Source organism: Passer domesticus, chromosome 17 (assembly GCF_036417665.1).
Source record: "Passer domesticus isolate bPasDom1 chromosome 17, bPasDom1.hap1, whole genome shotgun sequence".
In the NCBI taxonomy this organism is placed as follows: domain Eukaryota; kingdom Metazoa; phylum Chordata; class Aves; order Passeriformes; family Passeridae; genus Passer; species Passer domesticus.
The window spans coordinates 5,410,852-5,426,317 of NC_087490.1; the positions used below are offsets into that span (position 1 = coordinate 5,410,852).

The following is a 15,466-nucleotide window of genomic DNA, read 5'->3' on the forward strand; positions in this document are numbered from 1 at the left end:
TGGACCTTTGGCCATCACCATGTCAGGTGTAACTCATCATAAATCTGGCAGATTTTCCTCAACAGTTGAAATGTGGTATGGAAAGAGTCTCCTAATGAAGGAGCTGAGTGGGAGCTGGGGAAAGATGTACTGGCAGGTTCCTGCCTTGTGAATAGAGTCTTGATTTCATGGAGGAGCCATGGCCCAGACATGTGGTGGCTTAAAGGCTAGACAAGATACACAGCACAGCCCAACCAAGGGTGAGGACATGGAGCTGGTGGGACTGCACCATGGGCCTGGGGCCCTCCCCTACTCACAGTGTTCACCTACAGCTCAGGTGCCATGACCAAAGTCACTGTGCCTGGACAGGGCTTCTGTATGCAGTGCACATCCTTCTGCTCTGGGAAAGCCGTGTTCCTGGGTTGCAGATTGATCACCTGTCTTCTCCCCTCTTTTCTCTCCCTCTCCAGGTTTCCTGGTCCAGGCAGCATCACTGAGTCAGCCACCCGAGATGTCAGCCAAGGTGGGAGACACCGTCAGGATCACCTGCACTGGGGGTAGCAGCAACTATTATGGCTGGTTCCAGCAGAAGGTCCCTGGCACTGCCCCTGTCACTGTGATCTATCGGGATAGCAGCAGACCCTCGGGCATCCCTTCGCGATTCTCCGGCTCTGCCTCCGGCACCACGGCCACATTAACCATCACTGGGGTCCAAGCCGAGGACGAGGCTGTCTATTTCTGTGGTAGCAGGGAAAGCAGCAGCTATGTTGGTGAAGTGACAAAGACAGAAGAATTAAAAACATAGATTCTCAGTCCTTCTCATGGCCAAGCAGAGTTGTAGATGTGGGGCTGGGACAGATTATGTCTCCTCTGCATGACCATAACTATGAATACCATTTTTTGTCCTACTGAACAGGAGGCTGGGGACCATTGTCCTCCCCTCTACAAAACTCATGTTGTAGCTGTGTTCCACACCTCACTGCCTCTTGCTACTGATAACCATGTCCACCTGCATCTGCCAGAGCTGACTCTCTGCTGAGATGCCTTGGCCTGGGCTCTACTCCTCAAATATGCTCGTGACTGTGTCTGGGTTCATTCTCCTCTGACTGTGGCATTCCCTGTAACCTTGGTCCACAGGCAGGTCTGTTCTCCCGGGACACTGACTGACCCCCTCTCCTCCCCTCTCTTCTCTCCTTCTCCATGTTCCCTGGTCCAGGCAGCATCAGTGACTCAGCCATCCTCGATGTCAGCCAATGTGGGAGACACCGTCAGGATCACCTGCTCTGGAGCTAGCAGCAGCTGGTATGGCTGGTACCAGCAGAAGGTCCCTGGCACTGGCCCTGTCACTGTGATCTACGATAATACCAACAGACCCTCGGACATCCCTTCGCGATTCTCCGGATCCTTGTCCGGCTCCACGGGCACGTTAACCATCACTGGGGTCCAAGCCGAGGACGAGGCTGTCTATTTCTGTGGTGCCTATGACAGCAGTGTTGCTCAGATTCTTGTTGATGGTGGGGTAATTTTTTTACTCCTCTTGATTGCTGAACCTTTCCCTTGGTGGGGAAGAGTTTCAGAGCAGAGGCAGTTCCTATCCTTGCTGCCTGCAGCTATTTTGGCTCTTGTTTTACCTGGTTTTGTCTGCAGTTCTGACCTCATGCCACATCCTATCTCATGTCTGTAGTGTGTTGAAGATGTTCCCATTACCTTGTCATGCATTATAACCACACAGACCTTCTCACTGCCTAGGGAACCCCTGCCTTGCAGTCCCTGACTGCTGGCTTGGACGTGGTTCCTGTTGCTCCATGGGCAGGGGTGTCTCCAACTGCCCCAGATGCTGGGTGTCCACAGCAGTCCATGTCCCCAGGCTGTCCAGCCTCAGTCCCTGGGATGAGGAGTGCCCTGAGGGGCAGTGGTGAGGGAGAGGTTTCAGGCTCTGGCTACAGCAATCTCACAGGAGTGCCCAGGGTGGGGGTTGCACCCAGGGTGTCCCACATGTGTGCCTGAAGGTGGAGTTCTCCCATTACTGTTCCCCTGCCTGAGGAGGGCAGTGCTCCTGTGCCACTGACTGCCTCTTCTCCCCTCTCTCCTTCCCCTCTCCAGGTTCCCTGGTCCAGGCAGCAGCAGTGACTCAGCCACCCTCAATGTCAGCCAAGGTTGGACACACAGTCAGGATCACCTGCTCTGGGGGTGGCAGCTACTATGGCTGGTACCAGCAGAAGGTCCCTGGCACTGGCCCTGTCACTGTGATCTACGATAATACCAACAGACCCTCGGGCATCCCTTCGCGATTCTCCGGATCCCAGTCCGGCTCCTCGGCCACGTTAACCATCACTGGGGTCCAAGCCGAGGACGAGGCTGTCTATTACTGTGGTGGCCAGGACAGCAGCAGTGGTGGCTATGGTGTATAGTGACAATAAAAAGTAGGAAGTGAGAATTCCAAGGGTTTCCAGACTCCAAAACTGAAGAAAATATTTCAGCCATCCTCCCTTTTGGCTGGCTGTGGGGTAGGTTCCTGTCCCCTCTGTACAGCAAGGGCTACAAATGTCCTTCTTTCACTGCCCCACAGAACTGGGGGTTCTCTTGTTCTCCACCGTGTTTGAAGGTCATTGTCCTTGTCCCTACAAAGATCAGTATGGCTTTGTCCCCCAACCCATCACATCCTGCTACAGATGACCATCTGCCCCTCCTGCTGCCTCTGTGCTGGGGTGCCTTGGGCCCTGTCACTCTGATCTATGGCAGCAACAACAGACCCTCGGGAATCCCTTCCCGATTCTCCGGATCCTGGTCCAGCTACACGGGCACGTTAACCATCACTGGGGTCCAAGCCGAGGACGAGGCTGTCTATTACTGTGGTGGTGATGACAGCAGTGGTAGTGATAAGGACGAGTAATGGGGAAGTGAGACACAGAAGCCAGTGTCAGGAGAGGAAGGTTTTGAGCCATTTTTTCTCATGGACAAACAAAGCCGTGATAGTGGAGTTGAGGCGGGTTCCTGTCCCCTGCCTAAGGACATGAATGTTCATGACAAGGCATAGGAGGGGACTCTTTCCCCTGTCCCCATAATAGGAATTCCACTGCCTCATCTCCAGACCTGTTGCCTTTTGCTTCAGGCGGCTCCCTCCTGCTGCTGCAGCTGCTACTGCTGAAGCTGCTTCTCCTGCATTGCTCTGGGCCAGGCTGGGCCCTGATTCCCCCAGAGGTTTCTGTAGCCACGACCAGGTCCCTTTCCCCAAGAGGGTGATGGTCTATTGCTCTGCTGCTGCCAGCTCTCCTTCCAGGTCCATGGGTCTCTAATCTTCCTCTCTGTCTTGAGTCTGTGTGTCCCACTGTGGCATGGACCATGGGCACAGGAGGCTGTCATACTGCCTGGGTAGGGATGTGCTCCCAGGGCAATGGCTCACCCCATCTTATTGCCTTTCACCTCTCCTTCTCCAGGCTCCCTGGTACAGTCAGTCATCCTTGGTGCCAGACAACCTGGGACAAAGTGTCTGGGCTATATGCTCTGAGAGCCACAATGAGTATGGCTGGTACCAGCAGAAGGTCCCTGGCACTGCCCCTGTCACTGTGATCTACTGGGATGACGTAAGACCCTCGGACATTCCTTTGTGATTCTGGTTTTGTGTCTGGCTCCAGAGTGTCACTGGTGTTCAAGCTGAGGGCAAGGCTGTCTACTGCTGTGGTAGATTCAACAGCAGCAGTGCTGATCTCATGGTGACACTGTCCCACAGACAAGCGAGATCTTGAGTGTCAAAAAGGCTGGTTTTGGTGCCTCATTCCACTCCACCAGGCATGACCACCTCTCCAGCTTTGGGACTGTTCCATTCCCTTCCCTTTCCATTCCATTCCATTCCCATGTCTTAGGGCTGTGACTCTGAGTATGATGTGGCACTGAAGATGGTTTCCCAGAGAACTTGTGGAAGTCCATCCCTGGAAGTGTTCAAGGCAAGGCTGGATGAGGCTTAGAGCAACCTGGTCTAGTGAAAGGTGTCCCTGCCCAAGGCAGGAGTGTTGATGGTATTTAATGTCCCTTCCAACTCAAACCACTCCATGATTATATGACTATGTTCCCAGTGGCTGGGTGCTGGTGCTGCAGAAGCCCTGACCTGGGCTCATCCTCACTGCCCAGGTGAGGGGCAGAGGAGCCTGGGACAATGTTAGGACCTGCAGCCAGTGGAGCTGCAGCCAGTGGAGCTTCCCAAGAACACCTTTGCTACACACTTGTTCCACAGTCTGAGTCCTGCCCAGGGCCTGGCAGCATTGCAGCTGCCCTGACAGCTCAGGACTGGGCATGTGGGCATTTGCCAGGAGCCCTGGATGCTCTTGCTGGGCATGGAGAGCTTGTGCCACAGCCCATGGCTCTGGCTTAGCTGTCCCCAGTGTCCATGTCTCTGCAGCAAAACACCTTGATCTGCTGCAGGGGCAGCAACAATGCTTATGGCTGGTACCAGCAGAAGGTCCCTGGCACTGCCCCTGTCACTGTGATCTATGCTGGTAACAGCAGACCCTCGGACATCCCTTCGCGATTCTCCGCGTCCACATCCGGCTCCACGAACACGTTAACCATCACTGGGGTCCAAGCCGAGGACGAGGCTGTCTATTTCTGTGGTGGTGAGGACAGCAGCAGCAGTGCTTCCACCGTGATGTGCAGCAGTTGGGGAAGTGATGCAAAAACCTCCTGCTATTGCAAGTATCAGTCAGGAGTTTCTGCTGTGCCTGCTTGATGCGGGTCAGGCCCCCACCATGGCCCTGCCCTTGCTGCCCTGCACTGAATGTGGCTGTGCCTGGTGTCTCAGCCTGGCACTCCCTTAAAGCTCCACGTCCCTGCTCATTCCCTGGCACTTCGGGAGGGGATATGTAGCACTTGGAAACACACTTGCCTCCATGGCCACAATACCCATGGCTGGGTCCAAGCAGAGGAGGAGGAGAAGCAGGAGGAGGTTATCACTCTTCTGGCTGGGACACCAGTGTTGATCAGGGCCATGGTAACTCCCAGACCAGGAAAAGGGAGACACAGGCCCACTGTTGCCCCAGTGGGGCACCCTCGGGTGCTGCCTGAAGCTGCCCAGGCACAGCATGGAGCAGCATCTGTGCCTGTGTGGCAATTCCTGCTATGGGACACATGCTGTGCTCCAGCAGGTCCCCTCCATACAACTCACAGGGAGATAGCCTTGCAGCCCTGCCCTGCCCATGCCAGCCAGGCTCCTGGTGCCCTTGGCACCCTGGGGACAACATAGTCGGGGACAGGGAGGGTCCTGGGGGAGAGGGAATTTCCTGGGATGCAGCCACTCTTTGTCTGGGTTGGGACTGCCAAAGACAACCATGATCCCTGTGCCCCGAGTTGGAGCAGGACTGACCAGGACCTGCCCCAGCTCTGGCTGCTGAGCACTAGCACACTGGGCTCATGATCAGCTAATGGGGAGGCATTGCTGGACCTGGCTCAGTGCTGGCCTGCTCCCATTGTTCTGGGGTGTGAATGCCTGGGAAGAGCAAAGGTCTTGGTCTTGAGTGGTGGATTTCAGCTGTTAGAGGAAAAGCCAGGGCACAAAAGCAGGAGAGCAAGGGGGTATTTTACAGGCCTGGAATTCCCATGGGAGGCAAAAACTCCAAAAATTAGTTGGGGGATGATGGATCTTGGCATTGTTCCAGTTCTATCACTGGGAGCTGCAGGTACTCCTGTATGCCCATGCCACAGCACCCAGCTCTCCCTTCTCCTTAGACACTGCAGCCACTCAGCCTGGTGTGGGGACAGGGGTGTCAATGCTGTGGGTTTCAGGCTCAGAGCTGGGGGGTGTCTCTGCTTTGTGTCTGGGGACTAGCTCTGCTACACCTGGGGTGGTGGGGCTGGGTGTGGAGCAGGGAGGGATGTGCGGAGAGAGGCGCGGGCAGGATCCGGCCGTGACCGCAGGCTCAGATTTGCATGGAGGGGACGTGTCCTCGGCGGGCGGGGGCTTAAAAGGGAGTCAGGGTCCACAGCACAGCCCCATCATTCTGGGGACGCTGAGCCGGTGGGATTGAACCATGGCCTGGGCCCCTCTTCTCTTCGTGGTGCTCGCCCACAGCACAGGTGCCATGGCCAGACTCGCTGTGCCTGCACTGGGCCTTTGGGCACAGCGACCCTGTCCTGCTGCCCAGGCAGGCCTGTGCACCTGGGACACTGACTGACCCCTGTCTTCTCCCCTCTCTTCTCTCCCTCTCCAGGTTCCCTGGTCCAGGCAGCGCTGACTCAGCCATCCGAGATATCGGCCAAGGTCGGAGACACCGTCAGGATCACCTGCACTGGCAGCAGCTACAGCTATGGCTGGTACCAGCAGAAGGTCCCTGGCACTGCCCCTGTCACTGTGATCTACTACAATGACAAGAGACCCTCGGACATCCCTTCGCGATTCTCCGGATCCAAGTCCGGCTCCTCGGGCACGTTAACCATCACTGGGGTCCAAGCCGAGGACGAGGCTGTCTATTACTGTGGTGGCTATGACAGCAGCAGTACTGCTGCACCGTGACACAGAGCAAAGGGGAAGTGGTACAAAAACCTCCTGCCTCAGCTTACCCTTGGAGCCCCAAGACTGTGCCCATCCTCTGTCATTTGAGGAAGTTATGACCTCTCAGCAATGCTGTCATGGCCCAGGGTGTCCCATGTGTGTGCCTGCAGGCAGATTTGTCCTTCCACTGTTCCCCTGACCAGAGAGGACCATGCTCCAGGTCACTGGCTGATCCTCATCCTCTTTTCTCCCTCCTCTCCCTCTCCATGTTCCCTGATCCAGGCAGTGCTCGGTATCAGCATCGTGGGACAAGCCATCAAAGTCATCTGCTTCAGTGATGGCAGCAGCTGTGACTGGTACCAGCCTAAGTTTCCTGACTGTGCCCCTGTCATTGGGATCTACTGCAACGACTTGGGACCCCAGACATCCCTTTGGGATTCTCCAGATGCCAGCCCGGCTCCATGAGCACAGTAACCATCTCTGGGGCCCAAGCCCAGGACAAGGCTGTCTGTTAACGTGGTAGCTACCAAAATGGCAGTGATGATGTTACCACGGTGAAACGGAGCAATGGGGATGGGATACAAAGTCTTCCTGCCATGACAGGGGCCTGTTTGGAGCCTCTGCTGTCCCTGTTTGGTGAGGCAGGTCCCTGGCACAGCCCTGCCTTTTTCTGCCCTGTGTTGAATGTGGATGTTCCCACTGACACAGCTCCATCCTTACAGCCCTCTCCTTGTCATTTGTGGATGAGAGCAGATAGGATAGAACTGAACAGACCATTTCAGATGGAAGAGGCCTTCAATGATCACACAGTCCAACTGCGTGGCCTGCACATCACTTCAGGGATGACAAAAATGTAGGGCATTGTCCAAGTGCCTGTATAACACTTGCAGGCCTGGGATATCATCCAGCTCTGTGCTCCAGAGCCAAGATTCTCCTGGTCTCCCTGGCTGGTTCCCAGGGCCCTGCTGATGCCTCCCAGCCCAGCTGTGCCAGGAGCCTCTGGAACATTACCACATTACAGGCCTCTGGAAACAAAGGAGTTAAAGATGGAGTTTCTCTGTCCTGTTTCTCAGGGCTGAGCAGGCCTGTGGGCTTGATGCAGCTTCATCTGCCCCCTCCATGACCATTGGCTCTGAAATGCCTCCTGCTTGCCCCATGCTGTGCACGAGGAGGCCCTGGGGCTCTGCAGTGACTGGCATTGCCATGTCCTCAGCCCCACCACCTCATTCTGCTGCCAGCCACCTCCTCTTGCTCTGCCAGGTCTCTTCATGGGGCCCTGACCTTGAGTTCAGGCCTTGGGCTGTGTTTGGGGCAGTGACCCCTCTGTTCCATCAGGACTTTTTGGCATAGGAATCCTGTCCTGCAGGTCAGAGAGGGCTGTCCTGGGGCACAGACTGACACCCCTTATTTCCCCTCTCCCTTTCTACATTCCCTGGTGCAGGCAGCATCTCAGAGTCAGCCATCCGAGGTGTCAGCCAGCCTGGGAGAGATTTCAAGATCTCCTGCTCCAGTGTCAATGCCAAAAGCTCCTTCAGCAGCACCCTGCTACACAGCACAGCCTCTGTCCTCTTCCATGCGTCTCTCCAAAGAGCGCAGGACTGAAGAGCTGAAAACTGTCCCACTCTTATCCTCCCACAAAATGAAACCGAAACCCCATTGAAGCATGAGAAATGCTCAGAAAATTATCATCCACAATAGAAGGCAGTGGCTTCAACTAAATGCTTTGCATATACAATTTCAGTGATGTTTTTCCTTTTTTTGGATAGTTTCAGACTTTGCACAAAAGCATAGACCTTCCCAGAGGCAAAGCAAACCTCTGAAAGAGAAAGTGTTTCAAACCACAAAATCTTCGAAGTGTTACCTGTTTTACAATGAACTATTTATAGAGTTCCTGTGACTCAGGAAGCTCACTGACTCTGCCTCTTTCTAGAACCACTTGCACAAACCACATCATTTGAAAATCTGTGGGTTCAATTTACGTTGGTGCTGCTGGCATTCAGTGGTCCAAGCTGAGCACTTCATCTGTCAATCTGTGGGATTGGCACCACACTGTGAAAACATTTTTCAAAGAAGCAGCCAAGACTTCACAGGGAAATTTGAAGTTAATTGGTTTTAGCTGAAACCCATTCTGGCTCACCCCTTCCTTGGCTATCTCAGCTCTGTGTAGGCATCTCCACCTCTTGCCTTTCCATACATTTAGGGTAAATATTAATACAAATAAGTTGCCTGCAGAGACCTTCAGCTATTAGTTCCATTGCTGGTGGTGGGAGCTGCACTGAAGAGTTCAGCCACGACCAAAACTCCACAGGTACAGCTGTGCCCACACCTTCATCCTGCTGCGTCCATCGTGGCATCTCCATCCCATCACCTTCATTCCACTGCACCCACTGGGATATTTCCAGACCATCCTCTCCATCCTCCCACATCCATGGGCTCCAGGACTGCTCTGCCACGAGGCAGGAGGTTTTAGTATGGCCCTGTGTCACTGGGTGGTGTATTCGGGGCCGGGACGATGTTGACCGTGACAGGTGAGTCGCCGACTTCCCCTCGGTCTTTCCTTTCCCACCGCGGAATTTTGACATTTTGTCGATTTTTGGTGATTTGGGGTTTTTTCTCGGACTTGGCGCCGGGCTGGGGTCTGCCACCCGTTTGGGGCCAGGCACTAAGCCTGGCCCTGGGGGCTCTGTCTCATCCCTGCGGACTCCGACGACTCTGTGCGCGCCGCGGAGAATCGGGGCGTATTTTCTGAATCGAAAAGTCTTAAAATTTGTCCAGGAAATGTGTCTGAGGTCTCAGGGGGAAGGAAACTCAAGTTTAGGTCCCTAAAATATGTGATTTTTATCTTTGTCAAAAAAAATTGTCAGTCTAAAGTCTAAGTCCTCAACTCTCAGTCCTGAGGACTAAGTCTGTCACCCTGGTGAGGGGCAGGGGCTCTTCTGAGGGGTCCCATGGCCAGGGGTGCAGGTGCTGTGAAAGGACAGCCTGTCCTCGGCTCTGAGCAGCCCACAGTCATCCTGACTTCATGTTAAAATGTCCCTGGAATCTTAGACAAAAGATTCCAGGAGTATCTTAAAGAGCCCATTGTCCAGGTAAGACATGTCAAAAATGGAGATTATTGGGCTGAAAATGCTGCCAGAAATGTCGTTTGTCTGTCTTTGTCTGTAATTTTTAAAATAATTTGGTGAAGAATACCAATTTGAACCAAATTACTGGGGGCTAAGATCAAGAAAAATGTTCTTTGACCATTCCTTCATCAAAAAGTATTTAATGATGGAGTCATCTTGGTTTTCAAATGGAGATAGAGATAGAAATAGAGGTGAAGATAGAAATAGAAACACTGCACGTTGGAGGAGGCAGCAGAACCACACCAGAAACATCTTTTTTCCATCTTCCTTTGGGTGATTTTTAGTAGTAGTTTTTCAGAGACAAAAAATGTCTGAAAGCAGAACTGGGCAGAAAACAGGATGGTTTGTCTGTGAAATTTTGGGTTTTTTAGGAAAAATGCCTTGCAAAAGGAAAGAAATGGCTTTATGGCAAAAAAAAATTAAGATTCAATTTATATATATATAGTGTATATATAAATATATAAATATATTAAAAATTAGATATATATGAGATACAGAAATGTATAAATATTCATGTGTAAATGCATCTTATAGAATTATATATTTATTCATATGATATGGACTACTTATGTATGTATATTGTACACTTTATATATATTATGCATATTAGCTGTATATATCTATCATATGTAATACATATATGCACATATATGTGCATAAAGTGTATATAAAACATATATACAAGCATATGTGAGATATATGTGTATTGACACACATATATGCATATATATATATATATATATATATATATATATATATCCCAAATTTAAATATATAACAGTTATGAGTGACAAGCTCTGGCTGTGGGGAAAGTGGGGACTTTCTGGGTAGTGCCAGCAGGGCAGGCAGGGCTGGGGGACAGGGCCCTCTCTCACCCTGTACCATTCTCATCCCTCACAGGCCAGCCCCAGGTCGCTCCCACCGTCCACCTCTTCCCGCCATCGTCTGAGCAGATAGACTCACAGGGCAAAGCCACCCTGGTGTGCCTGATGGAGAACTTCTACCCACGCAGTGTGACGGTGGAGTGGGTGGGTGATGGCAACACCATCAGCACTGGCGTGGAGACCAGCCAGCCCCAGCGGCAGAGCAACAACCAGTACATGGCCAGCAGCTACCTGTCGCTGGAGGCCACCAAGTGGCAGAGTTACAATTCTGTCTCGTGCAAGGTCAGGCACGTGGCTGGAAACGTGGAGAAGACCGTGAACAGATCCGAGTGCTACTAACCTGCCCCGCCGGCCTCTGCTGGCTCCCTCCCTCCTCCCCACTTCTGGGAACAGCGGCTCCCCCGCCGCAGATGTCTCTGCCCATGTCCGCCCGTCCCCTGCTCCTGTCCCCCACTGTGAGTGTCACACAATAAACACCGACACTGAACTAGCGCTGGCTCAGCATCCCTGTCTCTGTGTCCTTCCAATGCGCCGCTCCCCACTCGCGGCCTGGCACCAGCAGGGAGGGTGGGGTGGGAACACTGACATGTGTACACACACACACTCATATTGCAGGGGCTCTGCGAAGATTTTGGGGACCCTGGGGACCGCAATGAAACCCCCTGGCACTGCCAAGACAGGGAATGAGCAGCCTGGAGCACAGCCTGCACTAAGCCCCCATGCACTCATTGAACACATGGCCCGGGCTGTGCCATCCTCGGCCCTTGTTCGTGTTCCTCTGGGTGCCAGCTGCCTTGCAGGCACATGTGGCCAGTGGTGGAGGCACAGCAGCCATGTCCCTTTGCCGCCAGGCCTGGCTCTGTCCCCTTTCATTGTCACCCCCCTGATTCCTGGAATTGGGGTCCCAGTGTAGCCAGTTAAGCACAAGCACCAGCCTGTCCATCACACCCCATGCCACGACAACTGGGACTCCAGCATGTCACATGCCCTGTCCCCATCCCCAGCAGAGCCCTGGAGAAGTTTCCCTGCAGCTCATGGAAGGGCTGACAGCCAATGCTGTGCTGAAAGCACCAGTGCTCTGCTGTTGTCACCCCCTGGCAGCCAGGAGCCACTCCAGGACAGGGGGTGGGAGCACCCAGCCATGCTGTGTGCAGGTCTGGGGGAGGTGTCCCTCACCAGCCTCTTGGGAAAGGGGCATGGCCCCAGCACATCCCCCTGCCCAGGCTGTGCTGGTGGAATGCCTTGCTCCAGGCTTTGGGTTGCCACATGTCCCTGCAAGTGTCTTCTGGGGACACAGAATCATAGAACCCTAGAATGAGGTTGGGTTGGAAGGGACCTTTAAAAGTCATCCAGTCCAAGCTCCCTGGAATGAACAGGGACATTAACCAGATCAGGTTGCTCAGAGTCCCTTTCAGCTTGATCTTGAATCTTTCCAGGGAGGGGACATCCACAGCTTCCCTCAGAGTTACCTGTTTCAACACCTCACCACTCTCACAATAAAAAATTTCTTAATTTTACCTAGCCTAAATTGACCTTTCTTTAGCTAAGAAACATTCTCTCTTGTCCAGTTGCATCAGGGCCTACTAAAAGGCTGATGCATCCTGTAAGCCCCCTTCAAGTACTGAAAGGCTGCTATAAGGTCTTGCCAGAGCCTTCTCCTCTCCAGGCTGAGCAGCCCCAACTCTCCTATCTTTTCCTCATAGCAGAGGTGCTCCAGTGCTCTGAGATCTTTGTGGCCTCCTCTAGACTAACCCAAATGGGTCCATGTCCTTTTTATGTTGTGGGATCCAGAGCTGGACACAGCACTGCAGGTGGGAGCAGAGTACAGGGGGAGAATCCCCTCCCTCAAACCCCTGCCCTCACTGCTTTGGTGCAGCCCAGGATATGTCTGGCTTTTTGGCTGCAGGTGCACATTGCCAGGTCCTTATCCACTGATTGCCCCAAGTCCTTTGTAGCAGGACTGTTGTCAATTCCCTCATGCCCCAGCCTCTATTGATATGAGAGCACAGTGCCCCTTCTCTCTTGTTTTTGTCAGGGAGATGGCAGCAGGCCCTGAGCCCACCTGAGCTGCCAAAAGGAACCTCATGCTCCAAAACAGCTTCATTTGCTTTAATCCTGCTCTATCCTCCTCAGCTGGGCAGAGGAGGCCTTGCCATGGAACAGCCCCATGCACAGGGCAAACCCCCCTTCCTATCACCCTGCTCAGGGGGGCAGTCACAATCTCCCTTCCCATGTGCAGGGTGACAAGCTCATGGTTTTCACAGGAAATCCCAAATCCCATCGCTACAGAGCAAACCCATTGCAGGCCAGACCCCTGGGCTGCTGCTGGCCTCAAGGAAGGAGCCAGCAGCAGGATGCTCAGCCTGCATCAGGCCAGGGAAAAGAAGCAAGGGCAGGTGATGGAGAGATCTGTCCCACTGTGTTTCAAGATAAGCTCCTTTAACAGAGTTTCCTGAGCAGAGAGGGCCCACCGTGGCAGAGGTGCAGGGCCAGCTCCTGGGGGTACTGGGCTGTGGCAGGTGGTGCTGAAGATGAGGCTCCCTGCAGCACAGCCCCATCCATGCATGCGTCCATCCATTCCAGCTCACTGCTGGGAATGTGAGCCCTGAGATGGCAGCAGCTCCTCCTCACTGCCACTGGGCCCCTTCCTTGCTCAAGCAAGGTTAGTCCCTGGCAAACCCCTGCCTTTGGCATCTCCTCCCCAGCCTTGTGGTGCTGCCAGGAGAGCTGCTGCCTGAGACTGCCAGCCAGAAATGCCCCAAAGACCAAGACCTGCTGCCAGGGAGGATGCTCACTTCTTTTCTGCTGCAAAGATCAAGTCTCAATCACTACCAATTCCAGCCGTTGTTAATCACCTTAGCAGTGGTTGAGGCTGCAGTGAATGACAGTAACACAGGGCCCCCATCCCAGCTGTGCTGCCAGGTTTTACCCTGAGAAATGCCACATTTCTGGAGAGGGGCACTGGGGGAGGGAGGCAGGGCAATGCTTTCCCCATGTCCTGAGATTCATCTTGACATTTCCGGAGTAAAGCCCATTCCTTGGCCACAGGACACCAGCCCCAAATGGGCTCAATTTGGGGCATGAGTTGGGGTCTTGCTTCAGCTCAGGTCTGTGTGGGCAGGGCACAGGCACGTCTCTGGCTCAGGGGGCATGAAGCTTCACTAATTATTGATTAAAAGATTTTTCTAAATCTTTTCCATGAGCAACAACTGTCAAGAAAAAAACCTGATTAATTATAGATCAGTGGCCCTGGCCGCTGCAGGGCTCCCATCCTCCCCCGCTGCCTGCAACTTGGCAAATTCCCAGCCACAGTTTTACCCTTAACAAACCTTCAACAGGGCCAGAGAGCCTGGGCTGGGAACCACAGAGGGATGCAGGGCCTGATCCATCCCCTGGCAGGGAGGGAAGCAGTGCCTGGGAAGAGCAGTCTGGATCCACTCCCGCACCACCCTCGCTGGGGGTGTCTGGTGAGCAAATGTGCTGAGCAGAACCGAAACCTCCCCCCCAGCTGCAGCTCCTGCTCTCACTCTGCCTGCTCCTGCACTGCAATTTTAACAGTCATTTATTTTCTCATTTTCCCAGCTTGCCAGTAATTTTAAAATGAGGGGGATCTAATTTAGTAAATGAGATGCTTCGGGAAGGCTTTAATTAGCTGCAAAGAGAAGCAGTGGATCCCATGAAGGGTTTGGGCTTGGTGAGAGCTGCTCTCTCAGGCTGAGACTCCCAGGTGAGGGCTTAGCAATGCTTTCAGGGGCCTTTTGATAAACCCGGGGGGTTTGGACATCTTGGGCTTGGAGGGGTCCCACAGCTGAGAACAGAGTGAAGGATGCAGGAATGTTGGCAAAGGAATGCGGGACCATAGGAGCTCTTGCAACTCTCCCCTCTAAACCACTGCCAAAACCTCGAGCACAAAGCTGTGCCCTGGTCCCCAAACCCTCCCTGACTCCCCTCCATGATGACCACCTCTGTCCATATTTGTGCCCCAAAAAACAGCCCTGACCTGCTTTTTTTTATTGTACATCACTGGGTGATTTCCCCAGGCCAGGCAAGCCCCAACGTCTGGTACCATTTGGAGGTGGGGTCTCCTTTTTGTGAGGACGTGGCAGGAGTGGAGAGAGTGCACCTGGAGCTGATGAAACACTCGTGGGGAGAGGCACGGGCGGCGTGGCACAGCCGGAGAGGAGGGGAGGGTCCCGCCTGCCCCAGCGCAGCTGCAGCCACGCAAACAGCCGCGTTCCTGGAGGCAGCAGGGCTGAAACTCGAAAGCAAGAGCAGGGTCCCAGAATAGCCCCAGCCCAGGCTGGGGGGAGTGGGGCAGAGCCAGACCCACAGGGACAGCAGTAGGAGGATGGCACAAGTGTGCTTGCTTTGGTGCTACAGCTGTGCCAAGCCCGGGTGACACCCATGGCCCCTGCCCTGAGTCGGGGGGCTGCAGCCCCCGAGCACCAGGAGAGTGCTGCTGGCTCCTGCACCCCATCCTGACACTGCACTCACACCACTCTCTTCTCTGAAGGACTGCGGAAGGGCTGTGCAGAGCCCACATTGTGCCACGACAGCACTGGCTCTTGTTTCCCCCCCGCCAGCCCCGCCGTGCAGCTGTGCAGCAGTGGGGCATCCCCTGGCTAAATTTACTCCTCACCCACTACAGCCCCCAATCAGAAATTCAAAAGGGCCCCCCAAAAAAGGAAGTGAAACTGTCTCCAGTGGGTGCTGACGTGTGAAGGCAAGCGAGCGCCACGCGGCCCAAGTCGGCTCAGCCCTGAGATGGTGGCCAGCTCTGTGTCCCTGCCTCACCGGGCTCTCACCCTGGGGGTCATCACCTTCTGGGGGACATCAGCCCTGAGATGGGGGAAAGGCATTGGGGTGGCATGATGCTGCCCAAAATTGCAGGGTGGGTAGTGCCGATCAGGGACCCACTGGGGCTGGTGCCAAGGCTGTGCCAAGGCTGTGCCAAGACTCTGTACTGTAGCATGGTACGTGTCCCCAGGCCAGGGTCA

General features: G+C 54.0%; 2 protein-coding genes across 4 annotated transcripts; both read left to right on the top strand.

Moving 5' to 3' along the window:
• The first annotated feature begins 163 nt into the window (after window positions 1-163).
• On the top strand, window positions 164-10,973 carry LOC135282729 (immunoglobulin lambda-1 light chain-like). 3 transcript variants are annotated; one of them, XM_064392764.1, is made up of 6 exons: window positions 164-239; window positions 450-502; window positions 1,196-1,493; window positions 2,083-2,380; window positions 8,951-8,988; window positions 10,486-10,973. In XM_064392764.1, exons 1-6 carry the CDS (start codon window positions 179-181, stop codon window positions 10,806-10,808), a joined length of 1,071 nt encoding a protein of 356 aa, XP_064248834.1. In that variant the 5' UTR covers window positions 164-178; the 3' UTR covers window positions 10,809-10,973. The 3 variants fall into 3 exon arrangements, with proteins under 3 accessions (XP_064248834.1, XP_064248835.1, XP_064248837.1); XM_064392765.1 differs by lacking the exons at window positions 164-239; window positions 450-502; window positions 1,196-1,493; window positions 2,083-2,380 and adding exons at window positions 5,952-6,045; window positions 6,180-6,471; XM_064392767.1 differs by lacking the exons at window positions 164-239; window positions 450-502; window positions 1,196-1,493; window positions 2,083-2,380 and adding exons at window positions 5,952-6,045; window positions 6,180-6,468.
• LOC135282853 (uncharacterized) lies at window positions 2,409-4,702 on the top strand. The gene is made up of 3 exons (XM_064393043.1): window positions 2,409-3,586; window positions 3,665-3,692; window positions 4,376-4,702. Exons 1-3 carry the CDS (start codon window positions 3,315-3,317, stop codon window positions 4,700-4,702), a joined length of 627 nt encoding a protein of 208 aa, XP_064249113.1. The 5' UTR covers window positions 2,409-3,314.
• Window positions 10,974-15,466: the final 4,493 nt, after the last annotated feature.

Coding starts and splice junctions, on each gene's coding strand:
- LOC135282729 (XM_064392764.1), top strand. CDS start 179: ATGGCCCAGACATGTGGTGGCTTAAAGGCTAGACAAGATACACAGCAC. Junction 503..1,195: donor CACCCGAGATGTCAGCCAAG/GTGGGAGACACC, acceptor TCCCTGGTCCAG/GCAGCATCAGTGACTCAGCC. Junction 2,381..8,950: donor GACAGCAGCAGTGGTGGCTA/TGGTGTATAGTG, acceptor TGTGTCACTGGG/TGGTGTATTCGGGGCCGGGA.
- LOC135282853 (XM_064393043.1), top strand. CDS start 3,315: ATGGACCATGGGCACAGGAGGCTGTCATACTGCCTGGGTAGGGATGTG. Junction 3,587..3,664: donor AGACCCTCGGACATTCCTTT/GTGATTCTGGTT, acceptor CTGCTGTGGTAG/ATTCAACAGCAGCAGTGCTG. Junction 3,693..4,375: donor GCAGCAGTGCTGATCTCATG/GTGACACTGTCC, acceptor ATGTCTCTGCAG/CAAAACACCTTGATCTGCTG.